Below are 22,195 nucleotides of genomic sequence, written 5' to 3'. Positions count from 1 at the left end.
ATTGATATTACTTATGCTGAATTGCCAGTGAGACGAAGGATATTAATGTTCCAGGGAAACTTTTTAAATTGGGAAATATTCATTGGAGTAATGTTATCTGTATATCAGTTTCTGTGGAAGAATCCACCTTCCTAATAGGATTATAATCAGGACGCTGTCTGGCCATCTGTTTTGTGCAAGAATGAGTACTGTTGCTTGTATACAGTCATATTAATGGAGATGTTGTGCTGGGATGTTGTGCTTGAAAAGTAACCTAATTATGCCAGCTGCTTTTGAAGCCCTGCATTAAAATGTATCTCCTGGCCGTGCTTAATTAGATTTGCTAACAGTAAACTGCACTTTGAGAAGGGTACGAAAGAAGACAGTATTTTGGTGTACTGGCAATATGAAATAAATGCTTTACTCTGAGAAATTTTTAACTTTGTTTTCTTTGAAATGCAAACAGTCAATTAAACATTGTGTTAAGCAATTCACTACTACCTCCTGACTGCAGGAAGTACTGTTTTTTGAAGAGGTCATTTTTAAGGAGAACTTTAGGCAGCAAGGCATGGCCCATATGTGCATTCACTTCCAGCTTTGTAGGCAATATGCTTTAATATGGAGCCCATTCCAGGATATGACTTAAAGTACAATTATTTTTATTCGACTACTCTAGGCCTGACCGTTGCGGAATGTGACCAGACTTATGGAGGGTTCTTTGGTATTCTGAGGGGTGGAACAGAGCGATTTTTCACTAATATTAAGGATACATCTTCTAAAGTTATCCAGTCTGTGGCCAAGTGAGTAAAAAAAAAAAAATGTGTTGGTAAGAGTTCTAAATGAAAGGTCAGGAGCTTATTCCAGAAACTATAAAATTCAGCATACTTTTCCAAGCATAAGCCCTAACAGCTGGTAGCTAGCCCTGAGATTTTATGAATTATATTTATACAAAAGTTACATTAGCAATTATATACTAGAAATGAGAATGTTGGGGGCAAAAGCCTGTCCACAAATACTACTTTACCTGCTGTATTTAGGTACTGAAAGCCTGGGGGAAATGAGCAAGGCGGAGAGGTGTGGAATAGGACTGTCATGGTTCAGAATGAATTAATTGAATTAGTGGATAGGACCTCCATGAATAAGAGAAGGAAAAAAGACAGAGTGCTGAAAGGTACAAGTAAATGTAATGGAGGTGAGAAGAAAAACTGCAGGGAAATAGCATATGAGCTCTTCTGTCCAGTTCAGTTTTCAAGCGAATCTATGCCCTCAAGGCAAAATAAGGGGATCTGCACTGTTTGTCTCCTTTACCCTGCGTTATATGGAAGAATACCCTCCTGGTTTGATATATGTGTCCTCAGTTACCTAGAGGGTGATTTTTTTTTTTTTTCTAATCAGATTTTTCAGCCCCATTCCAAATGTTTCTAGTACTTCTGTATGATTAATCTTATCTGTATGATTCATACATTTTAAAATCGTAATAACTTTTTATGTAGTGTAAAAGCTTTTTCTTAATTCTAGGGAGAGCAGGTAAGTCACTACTGAATATTATGACTGAACTAGAGTGTCATGAGGGACACTGAACCTTGTCCCTCACTGTAGGGTTTGTGGCCCTTTAATTTTCACACTGTGCTATGGCTTGTGAAGTCTATTGCTTGCAATATGTTTTTCTGTCGCTCGGTGTAACTTGCGTGTAGTGCTACAATGACATGTTTGTAATGATCAGATAAGTTAGATCTGTTGATCTTGCACCTCTGTAGCTGCTTCAAGTGCATTTTTAGCTATTTGCTCTTAGTCTGTTTCAACTTCCTATGTGTGGCTTAGAAAGGCCAGGTCCTCTATTTTTTTAAAGGTTGTAAAAGCTATGCAGCTTTGGTTTGTTCTTTAAGCTTTCTACAGAAGCAATTGACTTAGTGGCAAACTTCATCCCGGGGAAACCACGCTGACTCAAGAGAAAACAGAGAGGTGTACAAGGGGAATGAGCTATTGGATAATGAAAAGCGGTGACTTGTTAGCAGCTTAGCAGAACTTTAGGAATTCCATGTACAAAGTAACATGAAGAGCTACAACCTTTAGACAACTGCTTTCTGTTTTATTTCTTTCGCTTGGGCTGCCTTGCAGGCCTCTGTTCATCTCTTTGTACCTGCTGCTTTCTGTGGAACTGATCTTCCTTTCCTCTTCAGTCCCACTTCTGTTCCTTTTGTGGTATCTTGTTAAATGAAATTTTCTGTATAGTAAAGCATGGAAATATTCTGCAGATTCTTTACCTTTGACAGCTGTATTATTTATAAACTTGAAGGTTATTTCCTTGTCTTAAATTCTGCCAGTTTTGCTTAGATTTAGGTAGATTTACATCTAGGTACTCTCTTGCAGTAGAGAAATTACTGTTCTTCCTCTGTGACAGATAACATTTAAATTCTCCTTGGCCTTTGACAAAGTTACAAGCCCTACTTTCCCATGCCTGTTTTCCTGTATTAGATCTTACTCCAGTACTGTATTTTGATTGTACACTATGTGCTTCTGAAGTACTCCTGCACTTCATTTTCTTGTACTTTTGTCTTCACATAACTTTCTGGATTGTTGTGCCCCCATCAGTCAGTTAGGTTTGAAGAGGTTTCCTCTTCCTGCTCTTCGAAGTGGTCTCTTCCTTAAAGGCCACTTTCTTAAAGGAACTTTCATTACTTTTTAAAAAATTCATCTTGTGCCATTTTCCCCTCTTCTAGGTGGTGGATTAGGACTTGCTAAAATGGATTTTTTTTTTTTAATATGGAGTGACTTATGCTGTGCCTGCATCTTATTTGTATTTCTCTTGCCTAAGAGGTGTGTGTGGCTTTTTGCTTTGTTTGATTTCTTTGGTTCCATAATAAGTGTAATGTGCAAGCAAGGAATAAAAGAGTAACTGTACATCCAACTGCAGCTCTTCTGTACAATTTGTTTAGATTATAGTGACTGTCCAAAATTAATCTCGTATCTATCTTGTTCTTAAGAGTTTCTCTGCTACTGATGAATTGCTAGTTAGTGTTCTGTGGCTGAACTAAAGGCTTGACACTTTAGTTAGAATCTTTCTGAAAAAAAAAAAAAAGAAATGAGACTGAGATGGAACTTGAGACTCTTGAGTCCTGCATAGAGCACTATGGCAGGTTCATTTATGCCTTAAATTTACATGGGACATAAGGAACTGTTGGAATCCTCTGAACTGCTTCAAACCTTATCTGGCATGACTGTTTATTTGTGGTAGTTTGAGCCTCTGTCAAGAATGCAGGTGCTGTTGGAGACATGGAACTTACTAAATATTAATAAAATAAAACTCTTCAATTTTACATCTTATTTGTATTAATTATAGAAAGTCATATGTGGATGTTTACTAGAACTGAGTAGCTGGTGAATGTAATTGTTTTACCTGGTTTTGGTTTGCAGCTCTTAATGGGTGGGAATATTGTAATACCCAAGCTAGATAAATGAACCACAGGCCTTTTCCAGCTAATTGGGGATACAGCACTTCCATGGGCTGTGATGGATTGACGAGAATCGTCAGACAGTGTATGTTAAGTCCCAAGGTTCATCATGACATCAGCCCCTCACAGCTGTTTTGGACTAGGCTGATTGAATAAGGGTTTATATTTAGGTGACTTGTGCACATCACCTCTTGTTGACTAAGTATGTGAGACTGTCGATATTTGTTTAAGCTCTGCATTAACATAAACAAATGTTAGTTTTGTGGAGGACTCTGTCTTCATACAACTGCCTTTTAGTTTTTGTGTGTTATCTAAGTGAGTTTGGTCATTGGTTTGCAGAGTGAAAGAAAAGGAGGGAATGCACCCTGTATATAAATACGCTAGTGAGAACCAGTTACTTCAATACTTATATTCTAGATAATACTTAATCAATACAGAAAGAGAAACTCTTTCCTCTTGCAATTTGTCAATATTCTTTAGTTGCCCTTTGTTCTGTAACTTTCATTCCTTAATAAGTCTGTCATGTATTTTGAATTTTAACTGTATTTAACAGCTCAGTGAAATGGCAAAACGTGAGTTAATGTGATCAATACTTAATGTTGTTGTGCAGGACCTAAGGTAGTCTCAGGTTCTTTAGCATTTAACATTCTCTGGGCTGCTGAGACTTGCACCACTGGACTTGTGCATTCTTAAACTATTTATGCTTTAACCAAGCTGCAGTGCTAATTCTTTGTTTGTATCTACTATGGGATGTACCTGTTTCTGTCACAGTTGTTCTTTTGCCTTTACAAATGTGTGTCGTGGCTACAGCTGATGCCATCAGTGATGTGAGAATACCTCTTCTACTGTTGCATCCTTGACTGCCTTTCCAAAACTCTTCAACCAACATGAGACATTCTGGACAAACTAAAATGCCTCTTGTCATGTATTTTCCTCGGCACACTTAAGCACTCCTCATATTGGAGTCTGTCATCTCATTAGGTTGGCTCTCTCCTTCCTACTTTGCTTTTCTGAATTCTGAAGTAATTGTCTTTATCTACAGACAGACTTCTTTCTCACTGAATCCAAACTACAGTAGTAGAGTTACTGTTTTGTAGTTGCTACAAAAGGTTTTTTTTTCTTCTCTCCCATAGCTGTCTTTATCTTAACTTAAATATTGGTCTCTTGTTTATCCTAATAAGTGATGATGTCTGAAAACTAAAACACATGTCACAGGCTACTGGGAACAGGACAGTGAATGAGGGCCATCTTGATTGTCCCCCAGGACACCTCACTTGCAGGTGTCACAATCTCTGTTGCAGATTCAGGTCAGACAGAAGTAGTTTGTAGCTACATGAGGGATAACACAGAACAACAGAGGTTTAGCTCTCTCTCAAACTGACCTAAGAGAAAGTAGTAGGGTGTATACACAGATATGGCAGAGCAGTGTCTGCATAGGGGGGAACTTTGTTCCAGCAGATGTACTTGTGTGTGTCTGGTAACTCAATCTGCAGCCATGCAGCCTCAGCATACCTCTGTTTGGCTCATCTGTCTCTTGCTTGTGATGCTGCTGTGCCCTTGAGCAAGTTTTATGCTTATTGAGTTCTGGCGTCCACGCAGGTTACAGATACCTTGCCAAAAAACATGTAGTAGTGTTTTAAGTATCCAGTCTTCACTGGTCTTGAAAGCAGCATGCAAAACTTTTAGGATCATAGAATTACTTTGCTTGGAAAAGACATTCAACATCATCAAGTTTTGTTTTGCCTTGTTAGAATGGTCTCTTCAAGAGGTTATGATCTAGTAATCTAGGGAACAATTAACTGCATTTTATTGCTAGCTTTCTTTGCTTCTAAGGTAATTTCATTTCTGGTTTGACGCTGCATTAATGTTTTATTTTGTGGGTTTTTGTGTTGCACTAGATAGTTGAATTATTAATTCAGTTTTATGAAGCAAAACTAAGTGGGAACAGATTGTGAATTTCAGTGCTGCATTTCTTTCTGGCTTTTAAAAGATAAACTGCAAAAATGGTGGTGTTTGGCTAATGAATAAATCTTTTTCTATTCTTCTGAGTGTAGAGATGTCTGGAGGAAAATGGATTAGTGTTAGAGCATTACTTAACTGAAAATAATGGTTTACGTGCTCACATTGTAGCTGTGCTGGTGATTCTGTCATTCTTTATTCTTTCACATCTTCAGGTGCTAGTAACAAAAGGTAACTATGCACTGTTGTAGAGTTTAGTGCTATATGCCAACTAGTTGATTTTGTGAATTTAATTATTTTAAACTTTGGAACGATATTTTATTTAATATTAGTTATGGTCTTTAAGTGCAGCTCTTTTCTGGCAAGATTGATGCCAACCATTTACGTAGTAAAAGGCTTTTAACATCTAATTAAAACTTCTGATTCTGCTTAGGTATTTATTCTGCAAAATGAGAATTCGTATCTTATTTGCTACATATCCCATTGGACTTCTCACTAAAAGGCCTTGGAGTAGCCTGGTATCATCAGAAAAGTGGCTGAATATAGGTGTCATAACATACTTTCCTGTTTACCTTAATTAGAGCCTTAGAAAGCACACTGAGTTTTCCATATGGATCACAAGCCAGAAACCCTCCTTGCAGTCTCTTGATTTGTTTACATGTTCTATTCTTATCACCTTCTAGCAACATTACTCTGTAAGCCAAATTTCTCCTGTTAACAACGTGAAAGGAAAGACCTTATTTCTGATTTTTAGTTACAGGGTTATATCTTGAAATGTGTAGGAATGCTTACCAGTTTAAAGAATAAGCATTTTTTTCACCTTCCTGCTATTTAAAGCAATCTCAGTTACCAGTCTCAGTTACAAAAGAGTACCTTGTGTTCAAGTGTTATTACTGAAATAGCTCAGAAAACTTCAGAATAAAGTTCAAGAAATAGTAATTCAAGTACAAGGTCATACCTTTTAAGGAGACTTGTATTGGTTTTGCAGTTTTGCAGCTACATTTTAAGACAGCACAGATGTTCTGAAGCTTTTTTAGTTGTAACAGGCATACAGATTTTTCCTGTGAAACAGCAAACTCGGGTTGGCTGTGCTCTGTTATTGACATACTAAGCTGCACTTTTTCAGCAATGTTTGAGATCCGTGCTCCTAATAATGTTGCATTTTAATTTAGACAAATGTAAAAAGCAAAGCTAAATTGAGTGGTGTTGCTAGTAAGAAGTCAACATCTTGAAGAGCTCCCACAGGAATGGGTGTGAGTAGGGTCTTTTCTTTGCTCTTAACAGTTCTGTGCTTCTGTTTCAAGTTGCTGCTTAACCTCAGTGTTACAGAATTGAAAAGTTAATGGTTCTTTGTTCTCAGGATATCATATTAGGTGCTTCTTTATCTTGATATCAAAAAAAGTTGACATTATTAGAATGTTCTGTGTGTTCTCTTGCTTGAAGCTGGTGGGTGTAAGCAACAAATAACTTTTGATACTTCTCAATCATATAGACTATGCTCATCATTAATCTTAGTAAGAAATTGTGATTAGGTCTGAATGTTTCTGCCTTAATTGATTTGGCTGCAACAGTGTTACCACTTGAGCTACATGATGAAGTTATGTCCTTCCAAAAGTGCAAATAATTTTGAAGTAGTGTTTACTTGCCCATTTTGTTGACTTCCTTATGCAAGATTTTTCAAGGCTGAATTTTTTTAGCACTTTGTCTAGTGAGACTCTTGAACTTCCTTGTGGTGATTGCAATTTCTCTTGAGACGTTGGATCATTATCGTTGTTGGGACAATGATTATGTCATTCCGCATAAAAACTGTTTAATGTCCTTACTTTCAGAACTGTTTTTCTTGCCTCATCTAAAACCTTCCTCCCAAACCTAGTAAATTCAGTAACCTTTTATTCAGTCCCTCCAGCCCCCTTCATGTTTACTAGCAAGCAGTAAGGAAGCAAAGCATAATGTTCTCTCCTGACTTTTCAATATTTGAGTGCGGTATCCTAGGTCTGCTCTTTCGAGCAATGTCTTGAAACTTCGTAGTGATAGAAAAGTATTGCTTTAATAGTGCCTCTGCATTCCTTAAACATGCATCATAATGTTGTGATGATACTTTGATATTCCGGAGGTAACATGTGACTGATTTAAGTCAGGGATGTCTAAACCAAATTCTGTAGGTGATGTTTATTCTTATTTTGCCAATCAAGAGTTCAGACCTACGTGATAATATTCAAGGTTGCTGACCTGCACTGTTGCTTCTTTAGTTTTTTCCGAGCTTTTTCATGCTGCTACATAGCAGATACTCTAGAAGCAAAAAAACCCAGTGGTCTTAAAATAGTAAATTTATTGGCATGATGAGAGTGATTAGGTAGAGATGAGGGGAATGGACCTAAATAAAAAAAAAAAAAAAAAGTAGGAAATAAAAAATCCCTGGGAGATTATTTTTTAAAAAGACTGCTCTTTAGAATTGTATGAGAAACTATATGAGAAAGAGATGAGTAATGATTGATGCCTTGCTCACTATGGGTGTTTTGGAAGTGAATTTTTTGAGGAATAATTTAAATGAGGAATAGAGGTACCCTCTGTTCATTTGGAATCCAGAAATAGGGCAGCACTGCCATCTGGGTCAGATAGTAATGTTCCATAGTTATACGACTTCAAATGTAGTGTTTCAACAATTTGTCCTTGTTTTAAGCAGCATGATGGATTATTATAACATCTTTAATGGTGGACATCCTTATTTAGCTTTCAAACTGATGCCTACAATGAACGTTTATCAGTAAGAGAAGGGGCTGGAGGAATGAGTTAAACATTGAAGGCATCTGTACAAAATCCTCGGAGATGGTTTTGTTGCAACTAATGTAAACGAGTAACTGTTCAAATACAATGTTTATTCTGAAAACTCTACTCTGAAAAAAAAGTGTGAGGTAATAGGCCTCAGATGGAAGAAATGAAACATTATTCATGGTGGTGTGTGTAGTCTGAGACACCTGGGTTTTAGACCTATGGCTTGCATGGTTCTATTTCCCAGTATTAAGTTCAATGTGTTCTGTTTCAGTTATGCGAAAGGAGACTTGGATATATCATACATCACTTCCAGAATTGCTGGTAGGATAACTATGTCTGTCTTAAGAATAATTTGTGACTGTTCTTAACATATGGAAGAAGTGAATATTTCACCTGGTGTTTCTTGTTCTGTCTTCAGTGATGTCCTTTCCAGCTGAAGGTGTAGAGTCTGCCATCAAAAATAACATAGAAGATGTGCGGTTATGTCTGGACTCTAAACATCCTGGCCACTATGCTGTGTACAATCTCTCTCCAAGAACATACAGACCTTCAAGATTCCATAATAGGGTGTGTATAGCTTCTGTGTACTTCTATACAAGGTCCTTCAACAATATCTTGATTATACCTTCAGCTTTTTATTATGAAATATGTTTAAGTATGCTGCATAATCAAAAATATGTCAAAAGTATATGTTTAAACATAACGTCAACGAGTAAGCTATAATCTGCTTGTCTTTGCTTTCAATCCAAACTTAAATGACTAAAGAGTAATCTTTAACTCTACTGACTAAAGTCTTTGTCTCCTAGGCTAGTTGTATCTTAAACACGTACAAGTACCTTACATGTTTCAAATTTAAATGGCGAATACTTAATTAAAAATCTTACTAAAATTTCAACCTCTCCTACATTCAGAGGTTTTCCTTTATCAAAGGTAGTATTCCTTTGACTGATTTACACAACTTGTTTACTGGATTTTCTCCTTACCCCACTACATACCATTTGACTCCCATATAGCTCAGTACTAGCTGACTACTTGTTGGTATTGCCTGAAATATTGCTATGGCTTAGCTGAATATCTGTTAGCCATTCTGGCTAGTTCTCTGATACTAAAATGAAGACATTTGCCTAATTCAGTAACAAGGTAATGAGGACATCTTGTTAGGTGCTGAGATATTTGACTTAAGTATCTGCTTCTAAATACACCTCAACTGTCCTGCAAGTAACTCAACAGCAGAGACTGTTACTGTGTTGTGAGTTGTCTAGCACAGGCCAAATTAGACCTCAGCTAAACAGTCTCTAGTAATCATGCCTCTTCCCTACAATGTTGACTGCCCAGAGGAGGGTCTAGAAGCATTATTTGTTACAGGAAGCACCTTTGGGGCCTTATCCTGCAGACCCATCCTTTGCATTACTTCAGTTATTCAAGTTCACTTAAACTGTCAGGCTGAGGTATGTTTAAGATATTCTATCTGGTGCTTCTTGCTTCCTTCGTTTTTTTTCCTCAAACTTGTAGACAAGACAAAGTATTTTCACACCTGGAAAAATACCCAAACGCTTACGGCCTTTTTTGGGTGCAGGCAATCAACTTCTTTACCTGCATTAGGTTCAACATGAGGTTCAGGTAGAGGCTGTTCAGTATGGAAGGCAAAGCTTAATTGTGCAGGAAACCTCCTGCGTGATTATTTGGAGCAGGTACCTCAAAGCAAATACTACAGCAATGCTTTTTAGCACTAGATTGCAGGAAAGTCTGCTGAGGCAGCCATAGTGAAGTGATTTATTTGTCTTCCTACAGAGCTATCAATCTCTTTTTGTGGAATAATAAATCCTCTGACTGAGAAATTGTTTACTCTGGGGATGGATTTTTGGTTATGCAAGTCTGAGGTGCCTGTACACTGATACTCCTGATGTATTGGTACTGTATACAGTAATATGAGCACAGTGGTATCTGGCAGTGATCTGGAACTCTCCTGGTCTACATTTATCTTTTTGACATTCATATAGTCTTATGAGCTTTGTGTTGCTGGGAAGTAATAGTAGATCATAACTTTTCAAAACATTGTAGGTTCCTGCCCACCTCATTGGCTGAGAGTAGGAAGTTTCTACAAAACATTGTCTTCTGTTTAAAAACAAAAAAGGCAGCTATCTTACTTGGAAAACAAACTCATTAATTATATTGGGGAAACTTTCCCTGTCCATCTTTGAAATCCAAATGCACAATAGGCAATACTGACCGACTTCATTATTCAGTGCTGGCTGAGAGCAGCTTCACGGGAAGCTAAGGAAGCTTAGTTTTTCTTTAGTGCCTGCAGAAGATTATTATGGCAAGCCTTAAACTTGATCAAAGGAGAACAGCTTCTGAAATTCTTAATTTTGACACTTTGCTTGGTAGGTATTTATGAAATTATATATTCTTGCTGTATGCTTTCTGTATGTAAATTTTACAAATTTCTTTAACCTTGGTTAAGGTAGATGGTAGTTTTGAAGTCGTCTTTGCTAGTTTTGAGTCCTACTTGGAATAGGTTGCTCGGAGAGGTTGTGCACTCTCCATCATTCGTCTAATGATCAGAACATTTTGAGTTTGAAACATAGCCAAACAGAAGGTAATGTTGTAGGTTGTACATCTTGTAGCAAAACTAGTGTTTGAGCAGAAAGTAAACAGTAAATCAGAAAAGTTAGTTCTTTTTGCTTCTTTGAACACACCTGCTTTTCTATACTTTCTGGTTTGTAGCTGTAATATTGCAATATGCCCAGGGAAATGATGGAGTCATCATCCCTGGAGGTGTTTAAAAGGTGTTTAGACGAGGTTCTTAAGGACATGGTTTAGTGCTGGATTTAGGTTAGGTTACGATTGGACTCTATGATCCTGAGGGTCTCTTCCAACTGAAATGACTCTATGATTCTTTCACTGCTGTTGTAATATTTGAGGTATACTGAAGCCCACATTGAATTCTGTGGTGATCAGGAATATAAAGGACTGCTTGCTTTAGTTCACTGGTGACTTTGCAAAGCTTTCACTAGCAAAAGAATGTTCAATTTAAATCTCTCACAAAGTGACGATTTCTGAAAGTGCCTTTTTAATTGCAGTTTTAGAATACAATGAAAAGCTGTAGGAGACTTTGTCAGACTCTTTCTTTCAGCCTCCTTTCTTGTGCTTGGCACAAAAATGATCTTGTTGAGAATTTATAATAGTCAGTTCAGGTAATTCATCTTGGAGTAACTGTTGAACTCTGTTATCTGGGTGAGAAAACATGTTGGTGATAGCAAAACTCGGTCTTCCACATTCAGTGATTGTGATCCTGGCTGAAAAGAAATAGGAAAAGTTTGCTTGTTAAGTTTTCCCTGGTCCTGACAGAACATCTGCTTTTAAGTGTTGCAAGTGCTAAAGGATCAGGTTTCATATATTGCGTTTTTACTAGACAGCTGATTTTAAGAATATAGACTCCCAGTGGTGAAGCTGATTATTTGGTACTGTTCTATAGCACTAATTGCACAAGGAATATTACTTAGCTGTTGAGGCTCTTTGAATAAAACACAAATTTAAAAGCAAACCAAGTCTTTGTTTTTCTTGTTTGTGATTTTTTTTGGTTTTGTTTTGTATTTGCTTAAGAAGATGTGGACAAATCAAGTTGAAAGCTGTTTTACTTTATTCCTTGCTCTAAGAGAATTTCAGATAGTCTGAGTTGTTGATACACTGTAAACTATAGACAAGACTGGAGATTTTTTGCACTTAATGTTATAAAATGGTGCTTACAATGTGTTTGGCTACTGTTCCTAAGCATCTTGCTTAATTTCTACCTAAAAGTGGCGTTAAAGTGTAAAATTACCTTTTATATACACATCTTATGCTATGGAAATGTATGTGACTATGTAATCTCATTTCTCACCTCTGCTGTCTCTTTCATTGCAGGTTTCTGAATGTGGCTGGCCAGCAAGACGAGCACCAAATCTTCAGAATCTTTATAGCATATGCAAGAACATGCATATATGGCTGAAACAAGACCAGAAAAATGTTTGCATTGTGCACTGCCTTGTAAGAAATTGATTTAAGTCTGAAGTGCTTTGCTCAATCCAGATTTAAATTGTGAATAAGGGTGCTAGTATCCACTCAGTGAATATTACTGTCTGTCTTTACTGTGAGGCCTGTGGGCAATTCCATCCTGCTATGTTTTTAGGAAAGTTATTTGCATATATTTTACTCCTTAGGCAAATTAGTAGAGTGATGTAGCCCTTGTTTATTTGCATGTAGCAAGGCAGTATAGAGAAGGGATTAAGGCAAAGTAGTCTTTGAGAGAAACAATCTGCTTTACTGTTTGTGTTTGCTCTTTTTTGTTCATGTTTTCTGAGTGACAGCTAGATGTACACTTCATTTCCCAGTACTGTCTGTTTAGAATTTAACCTGTATCTGCAGAACTGCAGAAACTGACTGAGACTTTGGGTGGAATTCGCCTTTGGTGGCAGCGGATTGCTATGTAATTTACACTGTTCTCTATATATCATTAACCTTGATATAACAAAAACCCAATAAAACTATCGATGAAGAGCCACCTCATCTCAAACATGAGGGGAAAAATGAGTTTAAATAATGGTTTCTATGTTCAAGATTTGAAAACATGAGGTTACTGTTACATTTATGTAAGAGAATTGCGAGTGAAATTTTGACATTCTTATTTTCCTGCACAGTAAAAAGAGAAACATGGCAGTTGTTGCAATGCTTATGATGCTGCTGGAAAGCACTCAAACCCACTCCTTTGATATGGTATAGTAGTCTCTATGAAATATCACTGTCAGTATCTAAAAAAGGATTTGCTAATCTGGCAAAGTGTACTTCCTTAAACAGTTTTGGAAGGAAAAAATCAGTTAATCCCATGTCCTGAGAACCAGTGGGATTTTCAGGTCTGCTGTGAGGTTAGGAATCTAATTCTGTATTAAAGTTATAGTATCTTGATGTCACATGATTGCTGGTCAAGTAGGTAAGAAGCAGTGTGATGAATTAGCACCGGTTTTTGTAGCAGCTTTCTCTTAACTGCATCCCTTAAGGTACCTTTTCCACAGGGAAGCTGGTATATATTTGGCTGCATGCCAGATGTGATGCAAAGAGTATATACCAGAACGACTAGAAATGAATGACAGCTGCAATATGCGTCTTGGATTCATCTAGCTGGAAATTTTTGAAGATTTGAAAGGCAGGAAATCTAGGTTGAAAAGAATTCTTTGTCTGGTAGAGATAGAATGTTTAAGTCCCATACAATTTCTTGGATAACAAAACATGAAAGTTGCTTCTTGTAATGGTGAAACTGCCTCTAGGTGGCTGGGATTCAGAACCAGATAAGGCTTCCTCATCTTTTGACCTTTACTATAGAGGTTTGCAATAATGCAGTAATTCTTAAATTTTTTACATTGTAATTTGAGTGATCCAGTTGAGAAACAGCAGTTGAAAACAAGGTTTAAAGGGCAGCTTCCTGCTTCAGCTACCTTTTAAGTCTTTCTGGTCTGGCAAGGACTGGGTTCTGTTGTTAACTGGCATCCTGTTCTGTTGATATCATGCCAGAGGCTGCAGTAACTGCTGGACATCTGCAGTCACGCTTTGCTCTGTGTAATTATTTGGGGTCATGCAGTGGTGGTCATGCTTCAAAAATTGCACAGCTTTAAGAAGATCTAAGTACAAGATCATCTTGGTGGAACTTAACAGCAAAGAGACTTGCAACTGGGCATGCTGCAACTCTTTACATGTGCTTGCATCTTCCCTCAGCTATGTTTGACCTGTGTTTAAATGAAACAAAGTAAGATTATTATATTCACACTAAGAAAAGTTATGTTTAATTTATTTTATGAAGGTTATTTGTTTTGAGAATAGTTTAGACACAAAACTGCTCTAGCTTTTTGAGGCTTTGGAACAAAACTTAGGCTCAAAATCTAGCTTTTTTCTAATAGTGTTTTTTATTGCTGCCTTAATGATTCTTTATGCCTGAGAATTGTTTATTTTTGTAACAAAAATTAATCATCCTTATAAAAGCATACAAGGAAAAGCTGACATTCTTACTGTCTGTTCTCTATACGGGAGTGCTTTTTTTTTTTTTACTCCCATTCTGTGACTTATCAAGCTTCTTCCTGAAGTGCAAGGTCCTGTCATCAGATTTGTTTACTATTAATAAGATGTTCTTTATTTTGAATGCTGTACTTCTGGTTGTAAAGTGTTCTGTGAAGTCTTTTGAAGTTGTCCTTCATGCCACAGTTGCACAGTGTTTGCTGTGACTTGCTTGCTGACCTCTTTGTACAATAATCTTTTCTCCCTTTGGTGTGCTGCTTTAATTTGGAAGTGGCTCTGTAATGCAAGTGTGCATACATCACTGCCTGTCATGCTGATCAGTGTCGTTTCATTATTCCCTTGTATTAATTAATGTTTTGTCCTATGTGTAGGCATCTCAGGGTAGGGCTCATGTTTTTGTTCCACCTGTATGAAATTTAACTGAAAAGGCAGGGTCCAGCCCATAGAATTGTAGACTAGTTTAGTGACTTCTGGAAATCATTTGTCTTGCTAGTTACACCAGCAGTAATAATATTGCTTTGTTAAACTGCTCTTTAAAAACCTGGCTCTTATGATCCTGTCAGACCTTCTTTTTATTGATCTAAGTAATGATTAGAATAGAAGCCTAGCTTTGAAGGAAATGCCTGTTAAAATAAGTTGAGGGCAAACATTTCCTTCTTCCACACTTGTATGCCGAATGACTACAAAAAAATCTGTTCTATGTTGCTAGCAAAAGCTTGAGAGGTCCTGTTCTGTCAACCATTTCCTCTTCCGAATCTGTAGTCCTTTATAACGCAGGATGAATCTGGGATGCCTGTAGCTGTAGTCCATGCAGAAAGAGGTTCGGTGTTTTAATTTCATTCTCTTAATTTTGTGGCAAGCTATTAATCTCAGGCAGTTTTAGTAAGAAGACTAAAGAGTTCAGTGTGGCTTAGTTCTTCTGAGTCTTAGGACTTTTCTTGTAGCAGAAGTCTGTGGTTATCAGCCAAAAATAGCACTGAACTGTAGTTTCAGATTGTAGCCAGGAAAAAACTTAAAAATGAGTGTTAGTGAGAGTAAAGTAATGCACATCAATTTCGAATTTCGAACAGTGTTAAGGTAAAGGAACTGACATTTGAGCAAGCAGGTAGTATGTAGTATCTTTTGGATTGTGTGGAAATCAAATTAAAACATACCATATTCAGATAGAAACTTGAAATCTAATGATAGCACTAGACCTTTTACTTCCTTACGTTAAATAAGGAGATACCATGTTCTTCAGTAACTTCTGTAATGCTTTTTTCTTGAGATCTAATAACAAAGTTACATTTTTTTTTGTAGGACGGAAGAGCAGCATCTGCTGTTGTAGTTTGTTCTTTTCTGTGTTTCTGTCGCCTCTTCACTACTGCTGAAGCTGCAGTTTATATGTTCAGTATGAAACGCTGTCCTCCTGGCATTTGGCCTTCTCACAAAAGGTACAGTATCAGTCTGTAGGGTACTGTTGAAGCAAGTAGTTATACAATTGTGAATATGCTACTATAATATTTTTACAGGATGCTTTTTGGGAAGAAAAACTATTTCAGTAGTGTCTGTGTTTGAACAGCAAAATACTTGGAAAAACAGATGTATCATAAGTAGAGAAAGTAGTTCTGAATTTTTTTAGCCCTTAAGTTACTAATGATGTTCTTATCAAAAGTGAGTCAAGTATGACCTGTAGCGAAGAAATACTAGGAATGAAAACAAGGCTGTTGCAGTGCTGTAGAAGGCTCTCTTAAGTATAGAATCCTCTTTCACATGTGTAAGATTTCCATATTTACTAGGTTATTACAATAAGTTTTACTGTGTCAAAGTACTGCAAGTTCTTTTGAAAAATCAGTAACTATTTCTGTCAGTATTTTCTGTTTAGGTAAAAATGCCTTCTGCTTTTTAAAGGAGTGCATGCCAAGATGACTTTCATATACTTTCGCAAATGTATAAAACTGATTATTTGATTTAATCTGGTAGATCTTATCACGAAGTCTGAATAGCATGTGACACCGGTAGTAAGGGTGTTTTCTACAAAAAGGATTGAATTTAGAAAGGTGAGAAGTAAGGATTAGTTAAGTATAAATGACAGATTAGACTGTTGTACAGATTAGCTTTTATTATATTTAATGGGTCCTCTACAAGATAACTTATTATTAACAAGGATAAACTTAAAGACTTCAGGAAGCTTTGAGTTACTAACTTCAGAAGTGCTGTGCAACTGTCATCCATTATGTGTAAGATATAAATAGTTTTCCTAGTTCCCTGTTTTAAGGCCTTTGGAAAGAGTGGCTAGTTTGTTTTACAAGTAAATATATGTAAAGCTATAGACCTAAGGCAATGTCTGGAGTTGTCTGGAAGGTGGGACACAGATGCAAATGAGTTCATATGCAGTGCCTTATTCAATTTTCTGGGCAGTATATTTTTCTGTTGTGATGCAGCCATCAGGCTTTTGCACAGAAACTGTGTTGCTGTCTTTAAACTGAGAGGCTGGCTAGGCATCATAAATATTTCTGTTTCCCTTTCATTTTCCTTTTGTGAAATTATATCTGATTTGAAAATCCTTTTGCTGGAAGTGCTATTAAATGTTCTCAGCGTTTTATTGTTACCATTTGTCACTGCTCAGTGGCTGGATATGAACAGAAGTAACTTATCTATGTGTTCACCCATTTTTAGAATTCGGTTCTGACTACCTGTTGATTTTGGCAGATACATTGAATACATGTGTGACATGATGGCTGAAGAACCCATTATTCCTCACAGCAAGCCTATCCTTGTCAGATCAATCATCATGACTCCAGTTCCTCTTTTCAGTAAGCAGCGTAATGGCTGCAGGCCTTTTTGTGAAGTTTATGTGGGAGATGAGAGAGTAGCCACTACCTCCCAGGAGTATGACAAAATGAAGTAAGTACAGGTTATGATTTGCTCTGAAACAGCATGTTATATTTTTCTAGACTAACTTAAATATGAAGTTCTTACTGTAAAGACAAAGAATGATTGTGCATGTGCCAGTTGAGCAGAAAGCTTCTTTAAGGTATGGAACAGCTCCTCTGTCCCCTGATCTTGAAAGGCAGATCATGGGGAAGAGACAATGTGGTTATAATGGCAACTTGGATCTGTTCCTGCAGAAAGTGGGGATAATGGTGGGGTGCCACAGTGGACACTGGGAGGCAGAGGTGAGCAAGACATTCTTTCCTTTCACTCCACGTGGTATAAACTAGGAAGTTTGATCCCTGGTGTATATGTACTGAACTGAACATCATGTCCCTGTCATGGAAACAGTAAGCATCCATAAGGCATCGTAACAGTAAGGAGAGGGCTTATTAGCCCCTGTACAGCTCTGGTGCTTGCTGTTGTGATAGAGCACTGGATTTGTGAATGGTACTAGCAGTACTAGGTATAGATAGCTGCAGACAGAGGAAAGATGAGAGAATACCAAAGTCCTTCTAGCTTTGCTATAAATCCAAGCCCCATAAGGAGTTTAATGAACTTCAAGAGAGCAGGAACAGAAACAGCTGTGTGGTGTTACAATAACATTTTTCCCCTTTTTCTTTACCACTGTCCCTCAGTGGGAGTCCTGATATATCACAGCAGTGTAGTTATAGTTTCTCTCTGCACCTCTCTTTGGAACAGCTTTCTTCATAATAACCTGTCTCTTGCATTTCCTAGCAGCTCTTTGAAGGCAGGTTTTTCCCGTATTTGATTTGAGAACTGTGGGTCTAAATGTGTCTGCTCTGCTATAAGCAACTGTTAATCTTATTTTTTGAGCAGCTTTTAAGTTTTAATCATTTAGAGCAAATTTATTCTCTGTAATAAGAACTTGAAGCAGGTTTTTATGGGTTTGTATTGAAGGCCTTGGAGAAACCAAACTAAACATAAGGTAATATACCGTTTTTTTAAAAAAGAAAATTAACTGTGGTTATGTGTTTTCTTCAGGGAATTTAAAACTGAAGATGGGAAAGCTGTAATTCCACTAGGTATAACAGTCCAGGGAGATGTTCTCATTGTGATCTATCATGCCAGGTCAACACTAGGAGGCCGACTACAAGCCAAGGTAATGATAAATTTAACAGCCTCCATGGAGGATTTGATTTTTCTTGTTGCAGTTTTGTATTAGCCTTATATTTGTGATCTCATTAAGTGTGTCACTTTATTTGCTCTTCTTTGTTTAATGGAATGTGCGAGGTTTTCATGTACGTGGGAATTCAGCCTTTTCAAGCCTAATAATTATGTCCATTCATAGTGCTCTGCATGTACAGGCTTTGGTAAGCATTTCTGGAAGTTACTTTAGTTGCGATAGTTATATTTGTATGGAAAGCCCCTGCCCAGTTTTGTGGGGAAATGACTGTTATCTATTAAATTGCACAAGCCAGAACTTCTTAATTCTTCGCACACAAACTGCAACCAAAGGAAAAATACCACTCAATAGAAAAGTGGAATTCCAGGGACTGCCTGTACAAAATAGCCTAGAAAAATTCATGTGGTTTTGTACTGTATTTCTAGAGCCAGACTGAGTTTTTAATAGCTGATTTTTCTTACGGGTCTTTGTTCTCTTTGGGAGAATGCATGTTTCCTTTTTTAATTCACTTATGGATACAAATGTATTGCAAGATCACAAAAAACTTGCTAATGAAGCCTGTCTTTAAAGTTCTAAAAAAGGATTTTTTTTTTTCTCCAGACGAATAACCCAAATTAAACTCGGTGATCCATGTAAAAGATAGGAATGGATAGTTCAAAGTTTAGGATAACTTGGAGCATTGTGAAAATTGATCCAATGGTTCTTCAGACTGTTTCCATACATTGGTGTCAAACAAGCGTATTTATACAGATCTACTGTTACTGAAATAAATGTTTTTCCCTGTGGTTTTTTTTCTGCTTTGTATGTAGGAAGGTGAGTATCAAATCCTATCATATGGCAGAGGTTCAAGATTTTCTTAATGTCCCTGAAGTGCTAAGGGCCAAATCTTCCAGAACATCCTAAAACTGAAAGCTGAGTGAAATGATTCTCTAATGCACAAAAATAACTAGTGTATGGTTCAAGGTCATCAGTGAAGAAGGCATAAAATTGGGGAAAATTTCAGCCAAGGTTAGCTCATACTCCTTATGCAATCTCAGTTTTGTTGATGACACTATTTCTTTGGTGTGGTTTCTCTGGCATTAATTCACTGATTGGAAAAGATGAAAATTTTTTCATTCATCTGCTATAACATTTAACAGAAACATGTATAACTGAGACACAACAGTGTTTTTGACGACCCTGGTTTGGAGCTTTGGAATAATATCCAATGCGTCCTTAGTCCTTACTCTAAATAGCCTCCTGAAGCTCTCTGCAGAACTTCTACGGAGACCAACCATGACATTTCAATATGGCTGTTAAGTACCTAGAGCTGGGAATTGTGAATGTCTTCCACTTGCTTACAGTTGATTTGAGTGAGGATTTAGTTTATCTTCTAGAAAATGTCTTGTGTAGCAAGGGATTAAAAAAACTGATTTAATATGGTGTTCAGATTTTTCTAGATAGTTCAGGGTAGGGATGAATGAATGAAAGGAACTCTTTCCAGTATGTCCATGTCTCTCTTGTACTGAGGAGTCCAACACTGAACACAGGACTTCAGATGTGGCTTCACAAATGCTGGATAGAGGGAAAAGATCACATACCTCAACCTGCTGGCAATGCTTAGCCTGCTACTTGACTTCTGGTTATGATGTTCAATAAATGCTCATTTACAGGGAAAGCTTTCATAATACAATTTTCTTCTATCATGTTTACTGGACTATTACTGTATGACTTGCTTTGTAAGAACTGTCAAGACTATTCCACATATGTTGTGATTTAAGCCAGGGAACAAATACATTGTGGATTATCAGTTTGCTGTAGCTTGGATTTGTGCAAGACCAGGAGCTACATAAATCCTCTACAGTAGCACTTTCTGTACTCTTACATGCTGATCAGGCCCAGGAAAGTACTTTTCCTGCAGCAGAAGAAATAGTTGGGAAAGTTAAGTGGTTACAATGAATCAGTTTGGAAAAGCCCTGTAATTCTTTCTGGGGTTGAGCGGTTGACTTAAGTTGCATAGGGAAAATAACTCTTTGCATGTCTTATGAATGTCTTTTAAATGTGATACATTGAAAACTGTTCTCAATGGACTCCTTTATATATGACATGTATGTCTTGATTCTTGTATTGCATGATGGGTTTTTTTGTGTATATGTTATTCAGAAAAGTAATAAAGGCAGTTTCTGCCTCTGGAACAGGGTCCGGATGTTGTTAACAGACTTTGACAGTTCGAGGTTAGTGATGACACATATCTTGTTCAAGGTCTTTTGATTTGTATCTGGAAGTAGTAGATTTATCTATGTTCTGTCTTAAACTGCATTTAAATCTCTCTGGATAAAGTATACATGGAATTAAACTGAAATGGTAGCAAAACAAATGCTTTAAACTATTTCATATACTAAAAATACTTTGCATCATATTAAAGGCAGAACACTGTGCATACTGTTCATGTGGATTTATGCAGTTTCTATGTATTTCTTATTTTCAACAGATGGCTTCAATGAAGATGTTTCAGATTCAGTTCCACACAGGTTTTGTGCCCCGAAATGCCACCACAGTGAAATTTGCCAAGTATGTTGACACCCTCTTGTAGGAGACTGAAAGAAGTTTTCTTTGAAACTGTTTAACCTGCCAAAGCAATATATGGCAGGGGAAGGAATACAATCAGTGTAGGAAGTAGATGACTTTGATTGCGATAAGATACTTTGGTTTTCTCACCTCAAGGAAACTGAAGGTTTTGTTCATAAAAAAAAAAAATTCTGTGCCAAAATACCACCTGTTTAAGATACATGAAAAAGTAAACAAATACAGCATGTTTTAAGCCTTATACTAATTGCTTTAAAGTTTTGTCTTACGCTGCAGTGAATTTAACCTAGTTAGCAATCAGTATCAAGAATCTATTTGTATGCATCCTTGCAGGTATGATCTGGATGCCTGTGACATACAAGAAAAATACCCTGATTTATTTCAAGTCAATCTGGAAGTAGAGGTGGAGCCCAGAGACAGACCTAGCTGTGAACAGCCACCGTGGGATAACATGAATATAAAGGGACTGAATCCCAAGATCCTTTTCTCTACCCGAGAGGAACAGCAAGAGATTTTATCAAAATTTGGTAATGAATCTCATTAAAAACTAGAGAACATGATAAAGTTTCTAATGCACTTAGTGTTTGAGGCATTTGTTTCTCTTCTGAACATTCCTTTAAATGAAAGAAATTTAAAAGGTGGTTTTTTGTAAATATCACTTAAAAATTTCCATTATATGAACACATATAAACTATCCTGCAATAAGGGATTATAATTATCCTTGTCTTACCTGAACTGTGATTGAGTTTGCTTGCTTTAAAGCAATGAATATGCTATTTGCAGGGATTTTAGCAAATGGAATTGTGACAGCCAAGATTCGTAGCAAAATGTCTTGAAAGAACTATATTTGGCTAAATTGGCACCATTACCACTTCATGTAAAATCATCTGAGCATTCCTCACAAATGGTCTCAAGTAAAAATTTTTTTATCAAGGTCTGTCTTATGTGTAGCCAAGTAATGTTATAATTCAATTTCTCAACTTTTCCTAATGTGGTCCAGCAGATGTTTCATTTTTCAATACTACGTATTCTGTGCTTCATTCGTAGATGCCTGCATTAATTCCAGTTAATGCTGTTCAGTATCTTTCTTCTTCTGGTATCAGTAATTAGCTTTGACATGTTCATTAATGCTCTTAAACCTTCTTTGTGCTTCCCAATTAAAAAGTGTGATGGAGATTATTGTGGTGATTTTAGTACATCATTCATGAGATCATACTCTCTGCTTTTAATATGGTACATCTTAATTACATTTTTTTGATACAAGGTCTTGCTACCATCTGGTTTGTGGGTTTTTTGGTTTGGTTTTTTTTTTTCTTAGCAGGATATGTTTGGTTTGTATTACAATTTAGGTCATTTTCTTTAA

The 22,195-nt window shown here is 36.9% G+C and overlaps 1 protein-coding gene across 2 annotated transcripts in view; it reads left to right on the top strand.

The window, feature by feature from the left end:
• GAK (cyclin G associated kinase) overlaps positions 1–22,195 on the top strand; it is a 79,528-nt gene that overhangs the window by 28,228 nt on the left and 29,105 nt on the right. For both annotated transcript variants that reach the window (XM_065656235.1, XM_065656234.1), the window contains exons 11-19: positions 656–779; positions 8,434–8,483; positions 8,581–8,729; positions 12,069–12,191; positions 15,507–15,640; positions 16,899–17,093; positions 18,126–18,243; positions 20,738–20,817; positions 21,166–21,359. In XM_065656235.1, the coding sequence (XP_065512307.1) occupies positions 656–779; positions 8,434–8,483; positions 8,581–8,729; positions 12,069–12,191; positions 15,507–15,640; positions 16,899–17,093; positions 18,126–18,243; positions 20,738–20,817; positions 21,166–21,359 (1,167 nt within the window). The remainder of the gene's footprint in view (positions 1–655; positions 780–8,433; positions 8,484–8,580; positions 8,730–12,068; positions 12,192–15,506; positions 15,641–16,898; positions 17,094–18,125; positions 18,244–20,737; positions 20,818–21,165; positions 21,360–22,195) is intronic.

This window comes from Caloenas nicobarica, chromosome Z (genome assembly GCF_036013445.1).
Source record: "Caloenas nicobarica isolate bCalNic1 chromosome Z, bCalNic1.hap1, whole genome shotgun sequence".
Lineage (NCBI taxonomy): Eukaryota > Metazoa > Chordata > Aves > Columbiformes > Columbidae > Caloenas > Caloenas nicobarica.
The sequence above is the reverse complement of the archived record's forward strand: the minus strand, read 5'-3'. Positions and strand labels throughout refer to the sequence as shown.